Source organism: Amblyraja radiata, chromosome 24 (assembly GCF_010909765.2).
Source record: "Amblyraja radiata isolate CabotCenter1 chromosome 24, sAmbRad1.1.pri, whole genome shotgun sequence".
Lineage (NCBI taxonomy): Eukaryota > Metazoa > Chordata > Chondrichthyes > Rajiformes > Rajidae > Amblyraja > Amblyraja radiata.
In genome coordinates this window covers 37,872,852-37,900,544 of record NC_045979.1, presented here as the reverse complement: position 1 = coordinate 37,900,544, position 27,693 = coordinate 37,872,852, and the positions used below count along the sequence as shown (strand labels likewise).

General features: G+C 52.6%; 1 protein-coding gene and 1 long non-coding RNA gene across 5 annotated transcripts in view; one reads left to right on the top strand and one right to left on the bottom strand.

Moving 5' to 3' along the window:
* mapkapk2 (MAPK activated protein kinase 2) overlaps positions 1-27,693 on the bottom strand; it is an 80,391-nt gene that overhangs the window by 5,287 nt on the left and 47,411 nt on the right. Inside the window, exons 3-11 of one of the 4 annotated variants that reach the window (XM_033042961.1) lie at positions 21,487-21,551; positions 20,067-20,146; positions 15,860-15,986; positions 12,235-12,310; positions 9,391-9,515; positions 8,123-8,208; positions 7,270-7,350; positions 5,972-6,130; positions 5,613-5,931 (exon numbers count right to left, since the gene is read on the bottom strand). In XM_033042961.1, coding sequence (XP_032898852.1) covers positions 5,990-6,130; positions 7,270-7,350; positions 8,123-8,208; positions 9,391-9,515; positions 12,235-12,310; positions 15,860-15,986; positions 20,067-20,146; positions 21,487-21,551 — 781 coding nt within the window. In that variant the 3' untranslated portion in view covers positions 5,613-5,931; positions 5,972-5,989. Of the gene's footprint in view, positions 1-5,612; positions 6,131-7,269; positions 7,351-8,122; positions 8,209-9,390; positions 9,516-12,234; positions 12,311-15,859; positions 15,987-20,066; positions 20,147-21,486; positions 21,552-27,693 lie in introns of those variants that run through there. The other 3 variants (XM_033042962.1, XM_033042960.1, XM_033042963.1) reach the window with 3 other exon arrangements.
* LOC116987063 lies at positions 359-22,052 on the top strand. Its single transcript, XR_004415626.1, has 3 exons — positions 359-544; positions 20,246-20,253; positions 22,014-22,052. It is a non-coding gene; the product is annotated as an uncharacterized LOC116987063 (long non-coding RNA).

The window sequence follows — 27,693 nt, the reverse complement described above, 5'->3', positions numbered from 1 at the left end:
ACAGGACAAGCGGACATTGTGGACAACATCACAGGGAGTTGGCAGAGAATCTCCGCTCACGGGCACGGCCCAGAACTTGCCCCAAATGTTGACCATGGCTACCCAGGTGGGGCCAGAGTGAACACCAAGCCTGGACACGCACCCACTGCCCACACACCCACTGCCCACTGGACATGCATCCACTGGACACTGGACACGCACCCACTGGACACTGGACACGCACCCACTGGACACTGACTCACTGGACACTCACCCACTGCCCACTGGACATGCATCCACTGGACACTGGACACACACCCACTGCCCACTGGACACACACCCACTGCCCACTGGACACGCACCCACTGCCCACTGGACATGCATCCACTGGACACTGGACATGCACCCACTGGACACTGGACACGCACCCACTGCCCACTGGACACGCCAGGGCATTTCACACGGGCACCGCCCCGGGAAGTGGGGAGGTCCACTGGCCAGACTGAGCTCCCCCAAGAACTGGAGTTAGGGCCGGAGAGAGTTGGGATGATTCCAGACACACAGCGTCTCTATGTCTGTCTATCAGTGGTGGAGTCTTTACATTTAGAGACCAGCAAAACATCTGTAGTGGAAGAGCAGAGACCTTGGGGAGAGGGGGGGGGGGGGTTGTAGGGATGGGAGGTCCTGATGATGATGGGGGAGGAACGTGACCATCTGTAACTGCGCCCTTTACAATGAAGCTCATTGAATGACTGGGTCTGCAGAAGATGTGTGTTGCCCAGTCCACGCCCCCCCCCCCCCCCCCGCCCCCATAATGTACAAGTCTTTCCGCTGACTGGATAGCACGCAAAACAAAAAAAGCTTTTCACTGTACCTCGGTACACGTGACAATAAACTAAACCGAGTGACAGGGGTGTGGATGAACACGCGTGACTTGTACGTGTCCGTGACGAAGAGCGGAGATTGCAATAGGCAATAGACAATAGGTGCAGGGGTAGGCCATTCAGCCCTTCAACCCAGCACCGCCAATTCAATGTGACTCCCACAAAACTTGGGCCCGACCTTTCCCTGCCTCCAGAAGCTTGGAGCCAAGATGTCCAATGCAAGGCCATCTATCTTTAAGAACAGAACGCAGAGTGCTGGAGTAACTCAGCGGGTCAGGCAGCATCTGTGGAGAACGTGGATAGGTGACGTTTCACAGAGTGCTGGAGTAACTCAGCGGGTGCAGCAGCATCTATGGAGCTATGGAAATAGGCAATGTTTCGGGCCGAAACCCGGAAGGGTTTCGGCCCGAAACGTTGCCTATTTCCAGAAGGGTTTCGGCCCGAAACGTTGCCTATTTCCAGAAGGGTTTCGGCCCGAAACGTTGCCTATTTCCTTAGCTCCATAGATGCTGCTGCACCATAACTCAGCGGGTCAGGCAGCATCTGTGGAGAACATGGATAGGTGACGTTCCACAGAGTGCTGGAGTAACTCAGCCGGTCAGATGTCACCTATCCATCTTCTCCACAGATGCTGCCTGACCCGCTGAGTTACTCCAGCACTCTGTGCCTTTCCTTGGTAAACCAGCATCTGCAGTTCCTTGTTTGTCTGCATTTCCATCTATGCAAGGCCTGCTCTGGGCTGGGAATTCATGACAACTATGCAGCAAGTCTGGAGTTTCTAACTGAAACATCTAAAGGTGAGTGAGGTCCCTTAATCCTATTTCCATTTTGTACAAAAATAATGCTGCAAACTCCTGATCAATCTTCTCAACCAGGTATTGATAATCATTGATTTCAGATGCTAGCCTAATAATTACATTGTTACAAATAGTCGTGCTTCTCATTAAAGCTAATATTAACACACAGAATATTGTTTGCATATTTCTATGTGGTTTAAAACTGCACAGGTGAACCTTGTTGAAAAAGAATACACCTTTGGCACAGGTGAGTAGCGAATCTGTGGCTGATCTATATTGGCCAGTTGGGGTTTGATTAAGTACAAGATGCACTTCCTCACCTCCGACACCACTCGGTGGCGCAGCGGGTAGAGCTGCTGCCTCACAGCGCCAGAGACCCGGGTTCGATCCCGACCACGGGTGCTGTCTGTACGGAGTTTGCACGTTCTCCCCGTGACTTGCGTGGGTTTCCTCCGGATCCTCCGGTTTCCTCCTGCACTCCCAAAGTCGCGCCCCCCTCTGCAAATGACCCCGTCGTGACAGGAGGGAAAAGAATAAGAGGGGAGCTGCTCCCCTCGGGGAGGGGCCAGCATCAACACGATGGGCCGAAAGGCCTCCCTCCGTGTGGTCACCGGTTAAAAGTGATCAAAAATTTTACTGAAACTGTTGCCCTATAACGGGGCGCGGTGCGGAGATACAGGAACAAGGCGAATGGCAATACAGAACTGAAGCAGCAGAGACAATAACAAAGTGCTGGAGGAACTCAGCGGGTCAGGCAGCATCTCCGGAGAACATGGACCGCACCCATATCTCTACTTGTCCATTCCCTCCACAGATGCTGCCTGACCCGCTGAGTTCCTCCAGCACTCTGTGTGTGTTTTCACTCAATATTCCAGCATCTGCAGTTCCTGGCGCCTAGCTGAGACAATACTGCAGAGAGAGGGAAAATAAACACAAATATGCTCAGCGGGTCAGGCAGCATCTGTGGAGGCAGGAGGATCGACGGCTGACGTCTCGGGTCGAGGCTCTGCATCGAGACGCTGCCTGACCCGCTGAGTTCCTCCAGCACTTTTGATTTTTTTCCCCTCGCTCCGGGGATTTCAGCATCTGCCGCATCTTGCGGCCCCCAACACTGTGGAAAACATCAGCTCACAAAACAACACTGCCAAAACAAAACAGAATTTCCATTTTCTCTTGAATAGCACAAAGTCTGATTAAAAACAACCCAACCACTTGGCTGGCTACCTCAAAAATACATCGAACTGCAGGACACTCCCCCCCACACAGTTAATTCACTAAGATTAGTATTCCACCCACGGGATTAAACATGCTAAAACTACAAAGGATTTAACAAAAAGGCCTGCAGATAGGACAAAAATGCTGGAGAAACTCAGCGGGTGAGGCAGCATCTATGGAGCGAAGGAATAGGTGACGTTTCGGGTCGAGACCCTTCCGGGTCTCGACCCGAAACGTCACCTATTCCTTCGCTCCATAGATGCTGCCTCACCCTTCCGAGTCTCAACCCGAAACGTCACCTATTCCTTCGCTCCATAGATGCTGCCTCACCCTTCCGAGTCTCAACCCGAAACGTCACCTATTCCTTCGCTCCATAGATGCTGCCTCACCCTTCCGAGTCTCAACCCGAAACGTCACCTATTCCTTCGCTCCATAGATGCTGCCTCACCCTTCCGAGTCTCAACCCGAAACGTCACCTATTCCTTCGCTCCATAGATGCTGCCTCACCCGCTGAGTTTCTCCAGCATTTTTGTCTACCTTCGATTTTTCCAGCATCTGCAGTTCCTTCTATAACAAAAAGGCCTGGCTCATCTTTCCAACGGACTCTGTTATACGACACAGTCAATACAAACGACATGTAGATACAAGAGGTTTCTGATTCGGACAGGCGTCAGGGGTTACGGGGAGAAGGCAGGAGAATGTGGTCGAGAGAGAGAGAGAGAGGGAGGGGAAGATAGATCAGCCAAGACTGAAAGGCGGAGTAGACTTGATGGGCCGAATGGCCTAATTCTGCTCCTGTGACTAATGTACATGAATAATCACATAGAAACATAGACAATAGGTGCAGGAGGAGGCCATTCGGCCCATCGAGCCAGCACCGCCATTCAATATGATCATGGCTGATCATCCACAATCAGTACCCCGTTCCTGCTTTCTCCCCATATCCCTTGATTCCGTTAGTCCCAAGAGCTAAATCTAACTCTCTCTTGAAAACATCCAGTGAATTGGCCTCCACTGCCTTCTGTGGCAGAGAATTCCACAGATTCACAACTCTCTGGGTGGAAAAGATTTTCCTCATCTCAGTCCTAAATGGCCGACCCCTTATTCTTAAACTGTGTGACCCCTGGTTCTGGACTCCCCCCCCCCCCCCCCCAACATCGGGGAACATTTTTCCTGCATCTAGCCTGTCCAATCCCTTAAGAATTAAGAATCACGGCGAGATTGAAGGGCGGTCTGTCGGGTCCAACAGGTGGGTGAGAGTTGGCACAGAGGGAACACATTGCTGACCACACCTGCAGGCCAGGCCAGGCCAGGCCAGGGACAGAGACCATGGTGTACATCAATCCTACACTAGGCTGCCCAGCCTAATTACTGCAGGATTGCATTAGGTCAATGGCAACGCAGAGAGATTTATCTACAGGGAGAGAGGTTGGACTTGGACAGACTTGGGTCATTGTCCCTGGAACACCTGATGTCACAGGGAGACCAGGGTTGGCACGGTGGCGATGCAGCGGGTAGAGCTGCTGCCTCCCAGCGCCGGAGACCCGGGTTCGATCCTGACTACGGGCGCTGTCTGTACGGAGTTTGTACGTTCTCCCCGTGACCTGCGTGGGTTTCCTCCCACACTCCAAAGGCGTACAGATGAATTGGCTTGGTATAAATTGTAAATTGTCGTGTGTGTGTGTGTGTGTGTGTGTGTGTGTGTGTGTGTGTGTGTGTGTGTGTGTGTGTGTGTGTGTGTGTGTAGGATAGTGCTAGTGTACGGGGGGGGGGGGGGGGGGGGGGGGAGGATTGCTGGTCGGCCTGGACTCGGTGGTCGCTGGTGAGAGCGAGGGATAGTGAGATACCCATCGGACATTAACAGGAGAGGTGGCCAGAGGTTGCATAGCTCGTGACATCCATGGAGTTTCACCCGACTTGTACCATGGCGAGGTGAGGCATTAGTGTGTATGGGACAACAGTGTTCCTGCTCACACCGACCACGTGTGAAACACACACGCACACGCACACGCACACGCACACACACCTCACATTCTGTTTCCTAGTCAGAAAAATACATTCCAGCATATCTGAATTTGAAGAGTAAATACTGCGAGACCTCTTCTGCCTACAGCACTGACATCGATCTCATGGCTTTCAATGAGTGTTCATAGAAAAAATAATGATACAAGCCTTTGAAAAATAGCTATCAGCATCTTGAAAAAGTTCAGACATAGTGACTGCCGCCCCGTTTAAAAGCACAAACTGTGAATCCCGCGGAACTAGGGGGGCATTTAAATTCATCGCAGACAGCATTGAGGGGGGGGGGGGGGGGGGGGGGGCGAATTGTAAAACCTAAAAGTTACTAAAAGGAAATTTGTCTCAACGAGACTTCACAACGAACAATAAAAATAAGAATATTCAGTCCCAAGAGCAAACTAGTTTGTCACAACATTCCCCAGTTGTCCAACCCCAAACACACCGACACTGACTGTCCTGTGGTGTGTGGGGGTAAAGACCCCATTCCCCCCCTCCCCTCCCCCCCCCCCCCGCCCCACCCTCCTCCCACCGGTAAATGCTTGGCCTCGCTGCACATTGTTCCCCTCCGGGGGGGGGGGAGAGAGGGAGGGAGAGAAATGGGGGGGGAGAGGAAATGGGGGGGGAGAGAAGGGGGGGGGAGAGAGGGGGGGGGGACAGAAGGGGGGGGACAGAAGGGGGGTGGACAGAAGGGGGGGGACAGAAGGGGGGAGAGAGGGGGGGGGGAGAGAAGGGGGGCAGAGAGGGAGGGAAAGCGATTATTCAAAAATAAAATCCAAAAAAACCCACTGATTAAAAATTTCTCAATTTCATGCAACATTTAAAAAGACGTCTCTAAAAATCGCAGTGTGGTTCTGGTCGCAGCCCCCTGCCCCCGCCCCACGTGTGTGTGTGTGTGTGTGTGTGTGTGTGTGGGTGTGTGTGTGTGTGTGGTGTGTGTGTGTGTCTGTGTGTGTGTGTGTGTGTGTGTGGTGTGTGTGTGTGTGTGTGTGTCCGTGTGAGTCCGTGTGTGCGTGAGTCTGTGTGTACGTGCGTGTGTGAGTCCGTGAGTGTGTGTGTGTGTGTCTGTGTCCGTGTATCCGTGTGTGGGGCTGGGTCTCAGTGGCCCGTTGCTGTCGGTGCTGTCAATCCCTTCTTCCTCCGTTTGATCAGCAGCGGGTTGCAAGACTCCTCTATTTTTTTGATTTTAATTTGTTCGTAGTCGACCCTCATGGTGGCCAAGGCACTGGTCATCTCCTCCTGTGGACAGAGAACACACATTAGCCAATTAACCTACAAACCTGTACGTCTTTGGAGTGTGGGAGGAAACCGAAGATCTTCGAGAAAACCCACGCAGGTCACGGGGAGAACGTGCAAACTCCGTACAGACAGCACCCGTAGTTGGGATCGAACCCGGGCCTCGGGCGCTGTGATGGCAGCAGCTCTACCCGCTGCATCTCCACAGTGACGGCCCAATAGCATCGAGCAGGAGCCAACACTTCCCTGAACGTTGCCAGGATTAGAGAGGGGGGGATTAGCTACAGGGAGAGGAGGTTGGACACACTTGGATTGTTGTCCCTGGAAGATCGTGGACACAGGGAGACCAGGGCTGCGCGGGAAACGTTTCACAGAGTGCTGGAGAAACTCAGCGGATGCAGCAGCATCTATGGAACTAAGGAAATAGGCAACATGCGTGACTTGTACGTGTCCGTGACGAAGAGCGGAGATGGCAATAGACAATAGGTGCAGGGGTAGGCCATTCAGCCCTTCAACCCAGCACCGCCAATTCAATGTGACTCCCACAAAACTTGGGCCCGACCTTTCCCTGCCTCCAGAAGCTTGGAGCCAAGATGTCCAATGCAAGGCCATCTATCTTTAAGAACAGAATGCAGAGTGCTGGAGTAACTCAGCGGGTCAGGCTGCATCTGTGGAGAACATGGATAGGTGACGTTTCACAGAGTGCTGGAGTAACTCAGCGGGTCAGGCAGCATCTGTGGAGAACATGGATAGGTGACGTTTCACAGAGTGCTGGAGAAACTCAGCGGGTGCAACAGCATCTATGGAGCTAAGGAAATAGGCAACGTTTCGGGCCGAAACCCTTCCGGGTTTCGGCCCGAAACGTTGCCTATTTCCAGAAGGATTTCGGCCCGAAACGTTGCCTATTTCCTTCGCTCCATAGATGCTGCTGCACCCGTTGAGTTTCTCCAGCACTTCCGGTGTCGGGGGTTATGGGGAGAAGGCAGGGGAAGGCGGTTAGGAGGGAGAGATATCTCAGCCATGATGGAATGGCAGAGTCGACTTGATGGGCCGAATGGCCTAATTCTAACACCGGTGAACTTATGAAGATCGCTTCCCGCAAGATCTTCCCACATTTTGGAAATCACTGCATTCCACGTTACCTTCACTTCTTCCCACAAATCCTTCTCTTCCTTCAGGACTCTGCTGGTGTGTAGAGGCGTCTGTGGAACTTGCATCGACTGCTGGAGGGCACAAACACCAAAGAATCAAGCCAGGAAAATCAACACCAACAAACTGTGTCGCGTACAAAATCACCAGAGGAATAGGTGGCTTCATAGCAAAAGGATTTGAGTATAGGAGCGGGGAGGTTCTACTGCAGTTGTACAGGGTCTTGGTGAGACCACACCTGGAGTATTGCGTACAGTTTTGGTCTCCTAATCTGAGGAAAGACATTCTTGCCATGGAGGGAGTACAGAGAAGGTTCACCAGACTGATTCCTGGGATGGCAGGACTTTCATATGAAGAAAGACGGGATAGACTCGGTTTGTACTCGCTGGAATTTAGAAGATTGAGGGGGGGGATCTTATAGAAACTTACAAAATTCTTAAGGGGTTGGACAGGCTAGATGCAGGAAGATTGTTCCCGATGTTGGGGAAGTCCAGAACAAGGGGTCACAGTTTAAGAATAAGGGGAAAATCTTTTAGGACTGAGATGAGAAAAACATTCTTTTTCACACAGAGAGTGGTGAATCTGTGGAATTCTCTGCCACAGAAGGTAGTTGAGGCCACAGTTCATTGGCTATATTTAAGAGGAAGTTAGATGTGGCTAAAGGGATCGGGGGTATGGAGAGAGGGCAGGTACAGGGTTGGATGATCAGCCATGATCATATTGAATGGCGGTGCAGGCTGGAAGGGCCGAATGGCCTCTACTCCTGCACCTATTGTCTATGTTTCTATGGAAGTGATATTTTGATGGGAGAAGCGATCGGTCTGCGCAGGGTCAGGGGGCACGTACATTAATCCACGGGTGGTTCATGAATTCCATGATTGTCATTCGCTGAGTTGGCTCCGTCTTCAGGAGGTGACGAATCAACTGCTTGGCTGCAAAATACAAGAGAGAGAGACAAACATGACGGGACTGAGACTTGCGCCCGAGTTTACCGCCTCTCGTAACCCAGGGCAGGGACCGGAGTCTCCGACACACCTGAGCAGTGTTGTTCTCATAGAGTGATACAGTGTGGAAACAGGCCCTTCGGCCCAACTTGCCCATACCGGCCAACATGCCCCAGCTATACCAGTCCCACCTGCCTGCGCTTGGTCCATATCCCTCCAAACCTGTCCTATCCATGCAACATAGAAACATAAGAAAAATCAGTGCAGGAGTAGGCCATTCAACCCTTCGAGCCAGCACCGCCATTCAATATGATCACGGCTGATCATCTAAAATCAGTACCCCGTTCCTGCTTTCTCCCCATATCCCTTGATTCCGTTAGCCCTAAGAGCTAAATCTAACTCTTGAAACCTGTCTAACTGTTTCTTAAACGTTGGGATAGTCCCAGCCTCAACTACCTCCTCTGGCAGCTCGTTCCTTCCACCCACCGCCCTCTGTGTGAAAAAAGTTACCCCTCAGGTTCCTATTAAATCTTTTCCCCTTCACCTTGAACCTGTGTCCTCTGGTCCTCGATTCCCCTACTCTGGGCAAGAGACTCTGTGCGCCTACCCCATCTATTCCTCTCATGAGTAAGATCACCCCTCATCATAAGGTCAGAAGGAATAAGAGTAGAATTAGGCCATTCAGCCCATCAAGTCTACTCTGCCATTCAATCATGGCTAATCAACCTCTCCCTCCCGACCCCATTAGATAATAGGTGCAGGAGTAGGCCATTCGGCCCTTCGAGCCAGCACCGCCATTCAATGTGATCATGGCTGATCATCCACAATCAGTACCCCGTTCCTGCCTTCTCCCCATATCCCCTGACTCCGCTATCATTAAGAGCCCCATCTAGCTCTCTCTTGAAAGTATCCAGAGAACCGGCCTCCACCGCCCTCCGAGGCAGAGAATTCCACAGACTCACCACTCTCTGGGTGGAAAAGTGTTTCCTCGTCTCCGTTCTAAATGGCTTACTCCTTATTCTCCTGCCTTCTCCCCGTAACCCCTGACACCCGTACTAATCGCTAATACTCCCCCCCCCCCCCACCGCTGAGCCGGGTGTGATGGTCCCCAGACCCCGCGTGATGTTGTGTAAGTCCGGTAGTGAGCGAGGCTGTGGGCACCATGTTTACCTTCCTCCGATACCTCCATCCATTCCGGGTTTGGGAATTCATACTGTCCCATTCGGATTCGCCGCTTCATTCCTGGGGAAATGGCCAGGCCGTGGTTGGAGTAGAACGGGGGATATCCACACAACCTGAATGGGCCACAAAGAGGGAGAGGGGACGTCACACACACACACACACACACACACACACAGAAACATAGACAATAGGTGCAGGAGTAGGCCATTCGGCCCTTCAAGCCTGCACCGTCATTCAATATGATCACGGCTGATCATCCAACTCAGTATCCTGTACCTGCCTTCTCTCCATACCCCCTGATCCCTTTAGCCACAAGGGCCACATCTAACTCCCTCTTAAATATAGCCAATGAACTGTGGCCTCAACTACCTTCTGTGGCAGAGAATTCCAGAGATTCACCACTCTCTGTGTGAAAAATGTTTTTCTCATCTCGGTCCTAAAAGATTTCCCCCTTATCCGTAAACTGTGTGACCCCTTGTCCTGGACTTCCCCAACATCGGGAACAATCTTCCTGCATCTAGCCTGTCCAACCCCTTAAGAATTGTGTAAGTTTCTATAAGATCCCCCCTCACACAGTGTAGGAAGAAACTGCAGACGCTGGTTTAAACCGACGACAAACACAAAGTGCTGGAGTAACTCAGTGGGACAGGCAGCGTCACTGGAGAGAAGGAATGGATGACGTTTCAGGTCAAGACCCTTCTTCAGTGCAACGCTCAACAAACCCGCAGCCGAACCAAACACATGCAGGTCTGCAGGACAATCGGCTGCTGCAGGTTGGCGCTGGTGGGTCTGACAGTCAATAGGGACTTTATTGGGGAATTGAGTATAGGAGCAAAGAGATCCTTCTGCAGTTGTACAGAGCCCTAGTGAGACCACACCTGGAGTATTGTGTTCAGTTTTGGTCCCCTAATTTGAGGAAGGACATTCTTGCTATTGAGGGAGCCCAGCGTAGGTTTACAAGGTTAATTCCCGGGATGGCGGGACTGTCATATGCTGAGAGAATGGAGCAGCTGGGCTTGTACACTCTGGAGTTTAGAAGGATGAGCGGGAATCTTATTGAAACATATAAGATTATTAAGGGGTTGGACACGCTAGAGGCAGGAAACATGTTCCCGATGTTGGGGGAGTCCAGAACCAGGGGCCACACAGTTTAAGAATAAGGGGCAAGCCATTTAGAACGGAGACTAGGAAACACTTTTTGTTGTGAGTTGTGAGTCTGTGGAATTCTCTGCCTCAGAGGGCGGTGGAGGCCGGTTCTCTGGATTCTTTCAGGATATATCCCCTGACTCCGCTATCTTTAAGAATCCTATCTAGTTCTCTCTCTATTCAAGAGAGAGTTAGATAGGGTTCTTAAAGATAACCAAGTCAGGGGATATGGGGAGAAGGCAGGAACGGGGTACTGATTGGGGATGATCAGCCATGATCACATTGAATGGTGGTGCTGGCTTGAAGGGCCGAATGGCCTCCTCCTGCACCTAATGTCTATTTATTTGACAACGTGTGCTCAGCGAACTACATTTTGCATATATTACACGCTCGGACACCAACATGAATGCCGCCGTTATTCAGTCCAACGCCCGCACGCTCGATGTACTGCAGCGGTTCCCGCGGACCCACGCTCACGGGAACGTACGTTAGTGTCATGCTGGGGTACAGGGCGATCGATGGTCAGCATGGACTCGGTGGGCCGAAGGGCCTGTTTCCGCACTGCATCTCCAAAACTCAACTGAACCCAGAGAGGGGAGGTTGGGGGGGACGGCAGGGTGGTGTAACGGGTAGTTACTGCCTCATCGCGCCAGAGACACGGGTTCCATCCTGACTACGGGGGAGGTGGAGGTGGGGGGGGAACAAAAGGGGACCTGCAGCTGATATTTTGTGACATTGTCAGCGCCCAACTATACTAGTATAGTATATCTTTATTGTCATTTTCCTGAGTACTCGCATACCCAGAGGAAACAAAAAAACCTTGCCCAACCAGTGTCCATTCAGTGTGCAGTAAAAACATAAATAGAAATAAAAATACATATATCATGAACAAATTAAACACTCTACGCTCTACTAAACATCACCAGGCGTTCCGATCGACAGCTGCTGCAGTGTGTCCATGTTGGTGGTTGGTGCGCGATACTTTGGCACGGGGGCAAAGTCCGTTTATCAGTCTTATAGCCTGCGGGAAGAAGCTGAGGAGCATCCTGCTGGTTTTGCAGCTAATGCTCCTGTACCTCTTCCCAGATGGCAGGATGGAGAATATGTGATGCGATGGGTGGTAGGGGTCTTTGATGATGGAGATGGCTCTGCTGATACATCTCTTCCTGTATATGTCCAGCAGGAAAGGGAGTGGAGCACCAATAATCCTGCTGGCGGTCTTCACAATCCTGCCTAGTTGGTGCCGCTCGTACGCCTTGCAGCTCCCGAACCAGGAAGTGATGCTGTAGGTTAATGTGCTCTCGATTGTCCCCCCTATAAAAAGTTCGTAGGTGTGTAGTGGGGAGACCTGCTTTCCGTATACTATTTGTATACCTTGGGTCGGGCAAGCTGAGAATTTTACCTTCTTCTATTTTGACACAAAATGCTGGAGTAAGTCAGCAGGAGATGGAATGGGTGATGTTTTTCAGGTCGAGACCCTTCAGGCGGATGAAAGGTCACGACCCGAAACGTCACCCATTCCTTCTCTCAGGAGATGCTGCCTGTCCCGCTGAGTTACTCCAGCATTTTGTGTCTACCTTCAGCAGAGTAGACTTGATGGGCCGAATGGCCTAATTCTGCTGCTATCACTTATGAGGGAATGAGGTGTCGTTCAGGCGAGTGGGGACAGGCGAACGTAGAACTTACAGGATGTACATAATCACCCCCAGCGACCACATGTCACACGACTTGTCATATTTCTCCGGCCCCAGGACCTCTGGAGCTGTGAAGAGAAAGAGAGAGAATATTTAATAGTCACAGGGTCATAGAGAGATACAGTGTGGAAACAGGCCCTTCGGCCCAACTTGCCCACTCCGACCAACATGCCCCAGCTACACTCGTCCCACCTGCCTGCATTTTCCCCGTACCCCTTCCAACCTGTCCTGTCTAGAATTTAGAACGGAGACGAGGAAACACTTTATCACAGAGAGTTGTGAGTCTGTGGAATTCTCTGCCTCAAGAGGGCGGTTCTCTACCTTCAAGAGAGAGCCAGGGGGCCGGAGCCAGGGGCCAGAGCCAGGGGCCAGAGCCAGGGGCCAGAGCCGGGGGCCAGAGCCGGGGGCCGGAGCAAGGGGCCAGAGCCAGAGCAAGGGGCCGGAGCAAGGGGCCAGAGCCAGAGCAAGGGGCCAGAGTCAGAGCAAGGGGCCAGAGCCAGGGGGCCGGAGCCAGGGGCCAGAGCCAGGGGCCAGAGCAAAGGGCCAGAGCAAGGGGCCAGAGCAAGGGGCCAGGGTCAGAGCCAGAGCAAGGGGCCAGAGCCAGAGCAAGGGGCCAGAGCCAGAGCAAGGGGCCAGAGCCAGAGCAAGGGGCCGGAGCCAGAGCAAGTTGCCAGAGCCAGAGCAAGGGGCCAGAGCAAGGGGCCAGAGCCAGAGCAAGGGGCCAGAGCAAGGGGCCAGAGCCAGGGACCGGAGCCAGAGCAAGGGGCCGGAGCCAGAGCAAGGGGCCGGAGCAAGGGGCCAGAGCCAGAACAAGGGGCCAGAGCAAGGGGCCAGAACAAGGGGCCAGAGCCAGAGCAAGGGGCCGGAGCCAGTTGCAGTTTCAGCATCTTCGAGTCTTATCAATATCAGCAGAGTGCGGTCTTCAAACAGATGGGTTATCTTGCCGACTCAACAACACCCCCTCCGAGCTAAACTAAACTAATCTTGATCTGCATCCAAATTTGTGAAGAGAGCAGAGGTTTCTTTTAAGTTGAACCTTGTGGGAGACCACTACTTACTGATAAACACTCTGAGAAAACTCCCTCTTGGTTTTTAACCCTGGTAAATAATTGCAAAGTCTGTTTCCCCTCAAGATACTCATGTCCGACCCCCTCCTCTCCCCCCCCCCCCCCCCCCCCCCCCCCCCAACACAGTTTAGTTTATTGTCACGTGTACCGAGGTACAATGCTGAGCTACTATGTACCCCGGATTACTCATGTGTTGTCTTTCTGCTGACTGGTTAGCACACAACGAAAGCTTCTCACCGTATCTCGATACACGTAACGATAAACAAAACTGAACTGTTGTTGCGTGCTAACCAGTCAGCGGAAAGACAACACATGATTACAATCGAGCCGTCCACAGTGTACAGATACATGATAAGGGAATAACGTTTAGTGCAAGGTAAAGCCAGCAAAGTCCCATCAAGGATAGTCCGAGGGTCACCAATGAGGTAGATAGTAGTACAGGACCGCTCTCTGGTTGTGGTAGGATGGTTCAGTTGCCTGATAACAGCCGGGAAGAAACTGTCCCTGAAGCTGGAGGTGTGCGTGTGTTCGTTTTCACACTTCTGTACCTCTTGCCCGATGAGAGAGGGGAGAAGAGGGCATGACCGGGGTGAGACTGGTCCTTGATGATGCTGCTGGCCTTGCCGAGGCAGCGTGAGGTGTAGATGGAGTCGATGGAAGGGAGGTTGGTTTGTGTGTGTGTGACGGTCTGGGCTGCGTCCACAATTCTCTGCGATGAAACACACCCTCTATGCACGATGCACCCCACTCGCTGAACAAAGACGTTTACCAAACCACAGCTACCTGAAACTCCTCTCATCTCTCACCTCCCTCTCGACTGATTCTCTCATCAGCTTCCGTACTTTTTTGATGGTTTATTTATCATTGGTGTCACGTTACACGATCGTTTCAGCCCGACTCGTCGGAGCCGTGTGCGGAGTTTCGCAAGCGATTACCGATCGCCCTGTTACTGCAAGGATGAGAGACTTTGGAACGCGGGCAGAAAAGATTCACCAGAACGTTGCCTGGATCATTGTAGAAACAAGGAACTGCAGACGCTGGTTTATACCAAAGAAAGACACAAAGTGCTGGAGTAACTCAGCGGGTCAGGCAGCATCTGTGGAGAACATGGATAGGTGACGTTTCAGGTTGGAACCCTTCTTCAGACTGTGACACGAACAAAAACTCTGTGAAACATCACCTATCCATGTTCTCCACAGATGCTGCCTGACCCGCTGAGTTACTCCAGCACTCTGTGTCTGTCACTGCTGCTTGGATTCAAGGGTTTTAACTACAAGGACTGGTTGGAGACACTTGTAGCGTTGGAGGTTGGAGTTTGACTTGATTGAAGTATATAAAGTGGCAAAGAGAGGGTAGACAGTCAGAACCATCTCCCCCCCCCCCCCCCCCCCCCCCCCCAACCACCCCAGGGTGGATAGTCACAGACTGTCGGGTGAGAGGGGGAGAGCTTGAATGAGAAGTGCGGGGTGGTGGGTGCCTGGAACGAGCTGCCTGGGGTGGGGGTGGAGGCAGATACGATAGTTGTGTTTAAGAGGCTTTTGGATAGACACAAAGATATGCAGGGAATGGAGGGATGCATAAAATTCTTAAGGGATAGGCCAGGCTAGATGCAGGAAAAATGTTCCCGATGTTCGGGGCATCCAGAACCAGGGGTCACACACAGTTTGGGAATAAGGGGTCTGCCATTTAGGACTGAGATGAGGAAAAACTATTCCACCCAGAGAGTTGTGAATCTGTGGAATTCTCTGCCACAGAAGGCAGTGGAGGCCAATTCACTGGATGTTTTCAAGAGAGAGTTAGATTTATCTCTTAGGGCTAACGGAATCAAGGGGTATGGGGAGAAAGCAGGAACGGGGTACTGATTGTGGATAATCAGCCATGATCATATTGAATGGCGAAGCTGGCTTGAAGGGCCGAATGGCCTACTCCTGCACCTATTGTCTATGTTTCTATGTCTATGATATGGATCACGTGCAGGCAGAGATTGGTTTAACTTGGCATCATGTACGGCACGGACATTGTGGGCCGAAGGGCCTATTCCTGAGCTGCGGAGTCATAGCGATACAGTGTGGAAACAGGCCCTGCGTCCCAACTTGCCCACACTGGCCAACATGTCCCAGCTACACTAGTCCCACCTGCCTGCGCTTGGTCCATATCCCTCCAAACCTGTCCTACCCATGTACCTGTCTAACTGTTTCTTAAACGATGGGATAGTCCCAGCCCCAACTACCTCCTCTGGCAGCTTGTTCCATCCACCAACTGTAAAAGTTACTCCTCAGATTCCTATTAAATCTTTTCCCCTTCACCTTGAACCTATGTCCTCTGGTCCTCGATTCCCCTACTCTGGGCAAGAGACTCTGTGCATCTACCTGATCTATTCCTCTCATGATTTTGTACACCTCTATAAGATCTCCCCTCATCCTCCTGCGCTCCATGGAATAGAGACCCAGCCTACTCAATCTCTCCCTGTAGCTCACACCCTCTAGTCCTGGCAACATCCTCCTAAATCCTCCTCCTGTTCCTCGTTCTACGCAGATTGGCAAACCTTACCCACGTAATACGGGGTGTAGCAGGGCGTGGCCAGCGAGTTAAAACTGGTGGTTTCTTTGGCAAAGCCGAAGTCTGTGAGTTTCAGGATGGCATTGGGTCGTTTGGAGGTGTACAGCAAATTCTCCGGCTGAAAAGAAACAGATAATTTTATTCTAACGTAAAACATACCGCAGAAAAATGTCAAAAACATTAAAATCCCAGGCATTTCTTGTCCCTGAACCGTAGGGCCAGAGGGCGCGGCCTCAGAATAAGAGGATGTACCTGTAAGGGCCTGTCCCACTTAGGAGACTTTTTAGGCGAATGCAGAGATTCTGATGGTCACCACATATTCGCTGGTGGTCTCTGGTGAGTCTCCTTCATGGTCGTGAGGAGATCTTCAACATGCCACCATGGAGAAAATCAATCATTCTGTAGTCGTAGGTGCAGTGGTAGTGGGGGGGGGGTGGGGTGGGGGGTGGGGTGGGGGGAGTGTGTGTGTGAGTGTGTGAGTGTGGGAGTGAGTGTGGGAGTGTGTGTGGGAGTGGGGTGTGGGGAGTGTGGGTGAGTGTGAGTGTGGGAGGGTGTGTGAGTGTGGGAGTGTGAGTGTGGGAGGGTGTGTGAGTGTGAGTGTGGGGTGACGTGGAGTGGTGTGGGGTGGGAGTGGTGGAGGCGTGGGGCGGGTGGGGCGTGTGGTGGGGGGCGTGGAGGGGCGTGAGTGTGGGAGTGTGTGTGGGCGGGTGGGTGGGGGGAGGTGGAGTGGGGTGGTGGGGGGGGGTGGGTGGGTGTGGGGGTTGGTGAGTGCGTGAGGGGGAGGTGTGTGGGACGTGTGGGTGGTGTGGGAGGGGGGCGTGTGCGTGTGTGGAGGGGGTGGGAGTGGGGTGTGGGTGGGAGTGGGTGGGGAGTGAGTGTGGGCGTGGGGGGTGGTGGGGGGGGTGGGGTGGTGGGGGTGGTGGGGGGGGGGTGGGAGTGAGTGTGAGTGTGGGAGTGAGTGAGAGTGTGGGAGTGAGTGTGTGTGTGAGTGTGGGAGTGAGTGTGAGTGTGAGTGGGAGTGAGTGTGAGTGTGGGAGTGAGTGTGAGTGTGGAGTGAGTGTGAGTGTGGGAGTGAGTGTGAGTGTGGAGTGAGTGTGAGTGTGGGAGTGAGTGTGAGTGTGTGAGTGTGAGTGCGCGTGCGCGCTCCACTCTCACAGTCGCCGTTCCAGTTGCCGGTTTTTCAGGCGACTGAAATATCACCTAAGTGGGACAGGCCCTTGAGAATGGAGATGAGGAGGAATTTCTTCAATCAGTGGGCGGTGAATCTCTGGAACTCTTTGCCACAGACGGCGGTGGAGGCCAAATCAATGGATTTTTTTAAGGCAGAGATAGATAGATTCTTGATTAGTACGGGTGTCTGGGGTTATGGGGTGAAGGCAGGAGAATGGGGTTAGGAGGGAGAGATAGATCGGCCATGATTGAATGGCGGAGTAGACTCGATGGGCCGAATGGCCTAATTCTGCTCCTATACTTATGAACTTATGGTAGACAAAAATGCTGGGGAAACTCAGTGGGTGAGGCGGGAGTGTAGTGGCCTCGAGCTGTGCAACGCCAGGTCACGCTGTGGCAGAGTTTGCTAAACAGCGCAGAAAGGAAAAGGACAGGGTTTCCCGCAGCGGTTTCAGAACGCTTCGGGCGCATCAGGGAAAGTGTGAACTAAAACCAACCTCTTGTTCAAAACGGACAAGCGATTGACACATTGCAATTGAGCAATTAGGCCGTTTGCAAATAGAACATAAAATGTAGAAACACAGAACTGCAGATACAACTCGAAACTAACCATATTTAGCTTTTTTTTAAGGAAGGAACTGCAGATGCTGGAAAATCCGAAGGTAGACAAAAATGCTGGAGAAACTCAGCGGGTGGGGCAGCGTCTTTGGAGCGAAGGAAATAGATGACGTTTCGGGCCGAGCCTTCCGGATGACGTTGCCCATTTCCTTCGCTCCATAGATGCTGCCTCACCCGCTGAGTTTCTCCAGCATTTTTGTCCACCTTTAGCTTTTTTTAGATTAGTATACTGCCACATGTACCGGGGTACAGTGAAAAGCTTTTTTTGTCATCTCATTAAAACATATCATTATGTTTTGTCATCTCATTAAAATCTCATTGAAACATATAAGATTGTTAAGGGCTTGGACACGCTAGAGGCAGGAAACATGTTCCCGATGTTGGGGGAGTCCAGAACCAGGGGCCACAGTTTAAGAATAAGGAGTAAGCCATTTAGAACAGAGACGAGGAAACACTTTTTCTCACAGAGAGATGTGAGTGTGGAATTCTCTGCCTCAGAGGGCGGTGGAGGCCGGTTCTCTGGATGCTTTCAAGAGAGAGCTAGATAGGGCTCTTAAAAATAGCGGAGTCATGAGATATGGGGAGAAGGCAGGAACGGGGTACTGATTGGGGATGATCAGCCATGATCACTTTGAATGGCGGTGCTGGCTCGAAGGGCCGAATGGCCTCTACTCCTGCACCTATTGTCTATTGTCCATCTACACTTGTCCCACCTGCCCGTGTTTGGGCCCCATTTCACGCTCCACCCCCCTTGAACATTTCCCCTCTCACCGTAGAGATACGCTCTTCAGCAAAGATATGTTATCTCATCAAGCGATGCTCAAGAAAGCTTTTCTGCAAATTACTGAGAGCGATTGCAACTGGGTCGAGGTTCGACACACGTGGAGCAGCAGATTTGGAGTTGAGATATTGGCGGCAGCTCACAGGCCAAGGACCATCATCAGCAAGAGAGGAAACAACTGTTTGTGGTCGACTAAACTGCAGATACAGTTGGTTCAAGGCCCCTGCTTCCCCGCCACACCACAGCCTGCCCTACAAGACTGAAGCACGTGCTTGAAACCCGGGCCAAGATCGCACGGCAACGCCTCCACTTCCCCGGGAGGTTTGGCAAGTTCCGCATGCCCCCGACCACCGCAGAAAGCATGCGATACCATCGCGGCACGGTTTGGGAACGGCGCCATCCAAGGGCGCGGGAAATTGCAGCGAATTGTGGACGCAGCCCAGACCGTCACACAAACCAACCTCCCTTCCTCCATCGACTCCATCTACACCTCACGCTGCCTCGGCAAGGCCAGCAGCATCATCAAGGACCAGTCTCACCCCCGGCCACTCCCTCTTCTCCCCTCTCCCATCAGGCAAGAGGTACAGAAGTGTGAAAACGAACGCACACCTCCAGATTCAGGGACAGTTTCTTCCCGGCTGTTATCAGGCAACTGAACCGTCCTCTCACCAACTAGAGAGCGGTCCTGACCTCCCATCCACCTCATTGTAGACCCTTGGATTATCTCTAATCGGATTTGATGGGGCTTTACCTTGCACTAAACGTTATTCCCTTATCATGTATCTGTACACTGTGGATGGACTGATTGTAATCATGTATTGTCTTTCCACTGACTGGTTAGCACGCAACAAAAGCTTTTCACTGTACCTCGGTACACGGGACAATAAACTCAACTAACTCACATGGATTGAGGATCAGTTAGGGGTCAGAAAACAAACCAGCTGTGAGGGCGTAGATCGGGAAGATTCTAAAACAGAGACACTGGTGATTTTAGTCAGGACGTTATATTTAGTTAAGTTTAGAGATATAGCACGGAAACAGGCCCTTCGGCCCATCGAGTCTGCACCAGCCAGTGATCCCCGCACATTCGCACAATCCAACATTAGGGACACTTTCCATTTACACCAAGCCAATTAACCTGAAAACCCGCACGTCTTTGGAGTGCGGAAGGAAGCCGAAGATCTCGGAGGAAAACCCACGCAGGTCACGGGGAGATCGTGCAAACTCCGTCCAGACAGCACCCGTAGTCAGGATGGAACCCGGGTCTCCGGCGCAGTGAGGCAGCAGCTCTACCCGCTGTGCCACCGTGCTGCCCGTGTTGTAGACGATACACAATAGGTGCAGGAGTAGAGGCCATTCGGCCCTTCGAGCCAGCACCGCCATTCAATATGATCATGGCTGATCATCCCCAATCAGTACCCCGTTCCTGCCTTCTCCCCATATCCACTGATTCCGCTATCTTTAAGAGCCCTATCTAGCTCTCTCTTGAAAGCATGATGTTACATGATGCTGCAGGTGGACGTTGATGAGACTGCATTGGACGCTTGGTGTACAGTCGTGACCAGCGGGCTGCAGGTGAGGGGGGGGACGGGGGGGGTGTCGATGAGAGCCGGGGGGCATCAGACTCACCTTGACGTCCCGGTGTGCGATGTTCACAGAATGCAGGTGTTGCACCGCCTCGCCGATGCTCTTCATGATCTCTGACGCCTCTGAAACACAGGGGCAGATTCATCACAATGACAAGGAACGGCAGATGCTGCTTGACAACAAAGGCACAGAGTGCTGGAGTAACTCAGCGGCTCAGGCAGCATCTGCGGTGAAAATGGATAGGTGACGTTTCGGGTCGGGACCCTTCTTCAGACTGAAACGAGACTGCACACAATGCCCCAGAAAGAGCCCATGCAGACATCGTATCTATTCCTCTCATGATTTTATACACCTCTATAAGATCGCACCTCATCCTCCTGCACTCCAAGGAATAGAGTCCTAGCCATGCACAGATGCTGCCTGACCCGCTGAGTTACTCCAGCACTCTGTGAAACGTCACCTATCCATGTTCTCCACAGATGCTGCCTGACCCGCTGAGTTACTCCAGCACTGTGTGAAACGTCACCTATCCATGTTCTCCACAGATGCTGCCTGACCCGCTGAGTTATGGTGCAGCAGCATCTATGGAGCTAAGGAAATAGGCAACGTTTCGGGCCGAAACCCTTCTGGAAATAGGCAACGTTTCGGGCCGAAACCCGGAAGGGTTTCGGCCCGAAACGTTGCCTATTTCCTTAGCTCCATAGATGCTGCTGCACCCGCTGAGTTACTCCAGCACTCTGTGAAACGTCACCTATCCATGTTCTCCACAGATGCTGCCTGACCCGCTGAGTTACTCCAGCGTTACTCTGTGTCTATGTGTGGAGGTTTCTCCTTCAGTTACACACCCAGTTGGTCGGCTCATCTCCGACTCACTCCCCGCACAGGAGGTCCACTCCCACTCTCTACACCACCATATCTGAGAAGGATGTGCTGGCTCTGGAGAGGGTCCAGAGGAGGTTTACAAGAACCAGTGGGTTAACACAGGAATGAGTGGGTTAACCTATGATGAGCGTTTGTCGGCACTGGGCCTGTACTCGCTGGAGTTTAGAAGAATGAGGGGGGACCTCATTGAAACAGAATAATGAAAGGCCTGGATAGAGTGGACATGGAGAGAATGTTTCCACTAGTGGGAGAGTCTAGGACCTGAGGTCACAGCCTCAGAATTAAAGGATGTTCCTTTAGGAAGGAGATGAGGTGGAATTTCTTTAGTCAGAGGGTGGTGAATCTGTGGAATTCTTTGCCACAGACGGCTGTGGAGGCCACAAGTCAGTGGATATATTTAAGGCAGAGACAGATAGATTCTTGATCAGTACGGGTGTCAGGGGTTATGGGGAGAAGGCAGGAGAATGGGGTTAGTAGGGAGAGGTAGATCAGCTATGATTGAATGGTAGAGTGGACACGATGGGCCGAGTGGCCTGTTGCTGGTCCTATCACCTATGACCCGTGTATGCCGAGTGTTTACCTCGCTCGGTGAAGGCCTGGTCGCCTCGGTCCTGTATCCGGCTGAAGAGTTCGCCGCCCTCCATGCTGAAACGACAAAGTGGACACGACCATCAGAGCAACGCAGGCAGCAGGCGTGCAACCAGCAGGCGTGCAACTAGCAGTGCAGCTGCCGCCGAGCCCGGCGCATGGCGGCAGCAACCGCGGGAACACGTGCAACAACGCGACCGGCTGGGAGTAAATATAAAGTACTTCAAATTGCCCTTGCTCTCCCCCTCTCTCCATCCGAGTCCAGAACCAGGGGCCACAGTCTTAGAATAAAGGGGAGGCCATTTAAGACTGAGGTGAGAAAAACAATTTTCACCCAGAGAGTTGTGAATTTGTGGAATTCCCTGCCACAGAGGGCAGTGGAGGCCAAGTCACTGGATGGATTTAAGAGAGAGTTAGATAGAGCTCTAGGGGCTAGTGGAGTCAAGGGATATGGGGAGAAGGCAGGCACGGGTTATTGATGGGGGACGATCAGCCATGATCACAATGAATGGCTTGAAGGGCCGAATGGCCTCCTCCTGCACCTATTTTCTATGTTTCTATGTGTCTATCTGCACCTCCTTCCCAGTTCTCCCACCAGTCTGACTGTCTCCAACTACATTCTCATCTCTGTCCCACCCACTCCCCTGACATCAGTCTGAAGAAGGGATCTCGATATGAAACGTCGCCCATTCCTTCTCTCCACAGATGCTGCCTGACCCGCTGAGTTACTCCAGCACTCTGTGAAACGTCACCTATCCATGTTCTCCACAGATGCTGCCTGACCCGCTGAGTTACTCCAGCACTCTGTGAAACGTCACCTATCCATGTTCTCCAAAGATGCTGCCTGACCCGCTGAGTTATGGTGCAGCAGCATCTATGGAGCTAAGGAAATAGGCAACGTTTCGGGCCGAAATCCTTCTGGAAATAGGCAACGTTTCGGGCCGAAACCCTTCAGGGTTTCGGCCCGAAACGTTGCCTATTTCCTTAGCTCCATAGATGCTGCTGCACCCGCTGAATTACTCCAGCACTCTGTGTCTACCACTATCCTACGCACTTAGAAACATTTATAAAAAACAATTACGCTACAAACCTGCGTCTTTGGAGTTTGTGCGTATGAATAATTGATGAGGGCGGGTGTCGGGGGTTACGGGGAGAAGGCAGGAGAATGGGGTTAGGAGGGAGAGATAGATCAGCCACGATTGAATGGCGGAGTAGACTCGATGGGCTGAATGGCCTAATTCTGCACCTATCATTTATGACTTCTGACCTTATTAAACTGGAGCACCCGGGTCACGGGGAGAACGTACAAACTCCGTACAGACAGCACCCGTAGTCAGGATGGAATCAGGGTCTCTGGCGCTGTGAGGCAGCAGCTCTACCCGCTGTGCCACCGTGACGGCCAGGCTGTCCTCCAGCAGTGAGTGAGAGAGTGCGTTTGCAGTCATGTGTGAAACATAGACAATAGGTGCAGCAGTAGGCCATTCGGCCCCTCGAGCCAGCACCGCCATTCAATATGATCATGTCTGATCATCCACAATCAGTACCCCGTTCCTGCTTTCTCCCCATATCCCCTGACTCCGTTGCCCTAAGAGCTAAATCTCCCTCTCGAAAACATCCATTGAATCGGCCTCCACTACCTTCTGTGGCAGAGAATTCCACAGATTCACAACTCTGGGTGAAAATGTTTTTCTCATCTCAGCCCTAAATGGCCGACCCCTTATTCTTAAACTGTGTGAGTAACTCGACACGCGCTGGTCACCGGAGTCAGAGACGGGTCCTGCCCCCAGCGGCAGCCCATAGCGAGCTTGCAGCCGCACACATGCAGTGTGGTTTGTTCGCACGTATGTTTGTAGTTGCAGTCTAGCGCTGTCTGATCATAATGAAACAACACGTGGTGGCAGGCTCGCTGTGACCGGGCGGAGGCTGCGATGTGAAGCTACAGGTCCCCACGGTCTAGGAACGCAGGTCCCCACGGCACAGGTCCCCACGGTCTAGGAACGCAGGTCCCCACGGTGCAGGTCCCCACGGCGCAGGTCCCCACGGTGCAGGAACGCAGGTCCCCACGGCACAGGTCCCCACGGCGCAGGTCCCCACGGTGCAGGAATGCAGGTCCCCACGGTGCAGGTCCCCACGGTGCAGGAACGCAGGTCCCCACGGCACAGGTCCCCACGGTGCAGGAACGCAGGTCCCCACGGCACAGGTCCCCACGGCGCAGGTCCCCACGGTGCAGAAATGCAGGTCCCCACGGTGCAGGTCCCCACGGCGCAGGAACGCAGGTCCCCACGGCACAGGTCCCCACGGTGCAGGTCCCCACGGCGCAGGTCCCCACGGCGCAGGTCCCCACGGCGCAGGAACGCAGATCCCCACGGTGCAGGAACGCAGGTCCTCGCGGTGCAGGTCCCCACGGTGCAGGTCCCCAGGGTGCAGGAACGCAGGTCCCCACGGCGCAGGAACGCAGGTCCCCACGGTGCTGCACACAATATGGAGTCACAAGGAACTGCAGTTGCTGGTTTACAAATAAAAAGACACAAGGTACTGGAGTAACTCTGCAGAAGGGTCCCAACCTAAAACATCACCTATCCATGTTCTCCACAGATGCTGCCTGACCCGCTGAGTTACTCCAGCTTTTCGTGTCTACCCAGAAATGTCGTTTGTTTCAGAGATACAGCATGAAACAGGCCCTTCGGCCCACCGAGTCTATGCTGACCATCGATCACCCATTCACACTAGTTCTGTGCTATCCCACTTCCTCATCCACGGTGTAACGTTTAAGAATCATTTGGACAGGTACATGAATAGGACAGGTTGAGAGGGATAAAGGGGAATCGCAGGAAGGTGGGACTAGTGCAGATGGGGCATGTTGGTCAGCGCGGGCAAGTTGGGCCCACTTCCACGCTGTATCACTCTATGACTCCCTGCACATTCGGGGCATTTATCGAGGCCAATTAACCTACAAACCCACACCTTTCCACGCTGCAGCTCGAAACTAAACTCAAGAAATTGCAGGGAATTGTGGACGCAGCCCAGACCATCACACAAACCAACCTCCCTTCCATCGACCATCTCCACTTCACGCTGCCTCGGCAAGGCCAGCAGCATCATCAAGGACCAGTCTCACCCCCGGCCACTCCCTCTTCTCCCCTCTCCCATCGGGCAAGAGGTACAGAAGTGTGAAAACGAACGCACGCACACCTCCAGATTCAGGGACAGTTTCTTCCCGGCTGTTATCAGGCAACTGAACCACCCTACCACAACCAGAGAGCGGTCCTGAACTACTATCTACCTCATTGGTGATCCTCGGACTAACTTTAATTGGACGTTACCCTGCACTCAATGTTATTCCCTTCATCATGTATCTGTACACTGTGGACGGCTCGATTGTATTTGTAATTGGGCAACAGGCAACAAAAGCTTTTCACTGGAGCTGTGGACACTTGCTCATCGAGGAGATGCTTTTATACGGGATCACTGAACTGTATTCAGATTCAGATTCAATTATTGTCAATGTGCAGTGTACATTACAGAGACAACGAAATGCAGTTAGCATCTCCCTAGAAGAGCGACATAGAATAATGGAACAGTAAAATATATATATGTGTAGTGGTGCAATTTTTCTGGGGGAAGGAAAGTCCGGGGGGGGGGGGGGGGGGGGGGAGGTGATTGGCAATCACCGAGGTACAGTGTTGCGTAATGTAACAGCCGCAGGGAAGAAGCTGTTCCTGGACCTGCTGGTCCGGCAACGGAGAGACCTGTAGCGCCTCCCGGATGGGAGGAGGGTAAACAGACTGTGGCTGGGGTGAGAGCAGCCCTTGCCGAAGCATAAGTAAGAAAATCGTGTCACCGTCCATTTGCAGATGACAACAAAACCACCGGGGAACCCGACAATGACAAACACAACGATGGCAAAACCTTCTCCACAACTTGTGCCCCGGGATGGCACGGCTTTCAGTAGCGAGGCCTTCACCAGTCAGGGTATGGAGTGTAGACTTTGGGATTCACGGTATACTTGACGTACAGGACGTTAGTGAGGCCGCATTTTTAGGATTGTGTTTGGTTTCCATCGCCCAGCCACGGGACAGATGTCGTCGAGCTGGAAAGGGCGCAGGGAAGATTTACGAGGATGTTGCCGGGACTCGAGGGGCCTGAGCTACAGAGAGAGGTTGGGGCAGGGCTGGGGCTCTATTCCTTGGAGCGCAGGAGGGTGATGAGTGATCTTACAGAGGTCGAGAAGAGGAATAGATCGGGTAGACGCACTGTGTCTCTTGCCCAGAGTAGGGGAATCGAGGACCAGAGGACATGGATTCAAGGTGAAGGGGAAAAGATTTAATAGGAATCTGAGGGGTAACTTTTTCACACTGTCATATGCTGAGAGAATGGAGCAGCTGGGCTTGTACACTCTGGAGTTTAGAAGGATGAGAGGGCATCTCATTGAAACATATAAGATTGTTAAAGGCTTGGACACGCTAGAGGCAGGAAACATGTTCCCGATGTTGGGGGAGTCCTGAACCAGGGGCCACAGTTTAAGAATAAGGAGTCGGCCATTTAGAACGGAGACGAGGAAACACTTTTTCTCACAGAGACTGGTGAGTCTGTGGAATTCTCTGCCTCAGAGGGCGGTGGTGGCAGGTTCTCTGGATGCTTTCAAGAGAGAGCTAGATAGGGCTCTTAAAGATAGCGGAGTCAGGGGATATGGGGAGAAGGCAGGAACGGGGTACTGATTGGGGATGATCAGCCATGATCATATTGAATGGCGGTGCTGGCTCGAAGGGCCGAATGGCCTACTCCTGCAGCTATTGTCTATTGTCTAAAGGGTGGTGAGTGTATAGAACGAGCTGCCGGAGGAGGTAGTTGAGGGTGGGACAATCTCAACGTTTAAGAAACAGTTAGACAGGTACATGGATAGGACAGGTTTGGAGGATATGGAGCAAGCACAGGCAGGTGGGACTAGTGTAGCTGGGACATGTTGGCCGGTGTGGGCAAGTTTCCAGACTGTGTCACTCTATGTCCACAGGGCTGAGCAGCGGCAGTGTGTGTGTGTGTGTGTGTGTGTGTGTGTGTGTGTGTGTGTGTGTGTGTGTGTGTGTGTGTGTGTGTGTGTGTGTGTCAGTGTGCGCGTGTGCGTGTCTGTGTGTGTGTGTGTGTACGTGTGCGTGTGTCAGTGTGCGCGTGTGCGTGTCTGTGTGTGTGTGTACGTGTGTCAGTGTGCGCGTGTGCGTGTCTGTGTGTGTGTGTCAGTGTCAGCGTGTGCTTGTGCGTGTGTGTGTGTGTGTGTGCACGTGCGCGTGTGTCAGTGTGTGCGTCTGTGTGTGTGTCAGTGTGTGTGTCTGTGTGTGCGTGTCAGTGTCAGCGTGTGTGTGTGTGTGTGTGTGCGTCTGTGTGTGTGTCTGTGTGCGTCTGTGTGTGTGTCAGTGTGTGCGTCTGTGTGTGTGTCTGTGTGTGTCTGTGTGTGCATGTCAGTGTCAGCGTGTGTGTGTGTGTGTGCACGTGTGTCAGTGTGTGCGTGTCAGTGTGTGTGTGTGCGTGTGCGTGTGCGTGTGTGCGTGTGCGTGTGTGTGTGTGTGCGTGTGTGCGTGCGTGTGTGTGCGTGTGTGTGTGTGTGCGTGTGTGTGCGTGTGTGTGTGTGTGTGCGTGTGGCCAATCACAGATGAAGGACACTTCAACCAGTCCCACCCTTTGCTTTTAGTTTCGGTGTTTAGTTTAGTCTAGAGACACAGTGCGGAAACAGCAGCTTCGGGCCCAGCGAGCCCACGCTGACCAGCGATCCCCCCCCCACACACGGACACTATCCTGCACACACACTAGGGGACAAGTTACAATCTTTACCTAAACCAATTAACCTACAAACCCGCACGTCTCTGGAGTGTGGGAGGAAACCGGAGCGCCCGGACAAAACCCACGGCAGGTCACGGGGAGAGAACGTGCAAACTCCTTACAGACAGCAGCCGAGGTCAGGATGGAACCCGGGTCCCTGGGGCTGTGAGGCAGCAGCTCCACCCGCTGCCTCACCGCGCTGCCTTGTTGAAAATCCATCGCTGTGCCGCGCGCGGGAGTCAGAAGCCGTGAGTGATGGCAACACTTTCTTGTAACTACTCCCACACACTTCACTCCAACAGTTCTTGTAAACAAAACCACAATATGATCCGCGCTGCACTTTCTTTCATTCTAGTCACCTTGATCTGATTCTGGTCAGAAAGTTCAA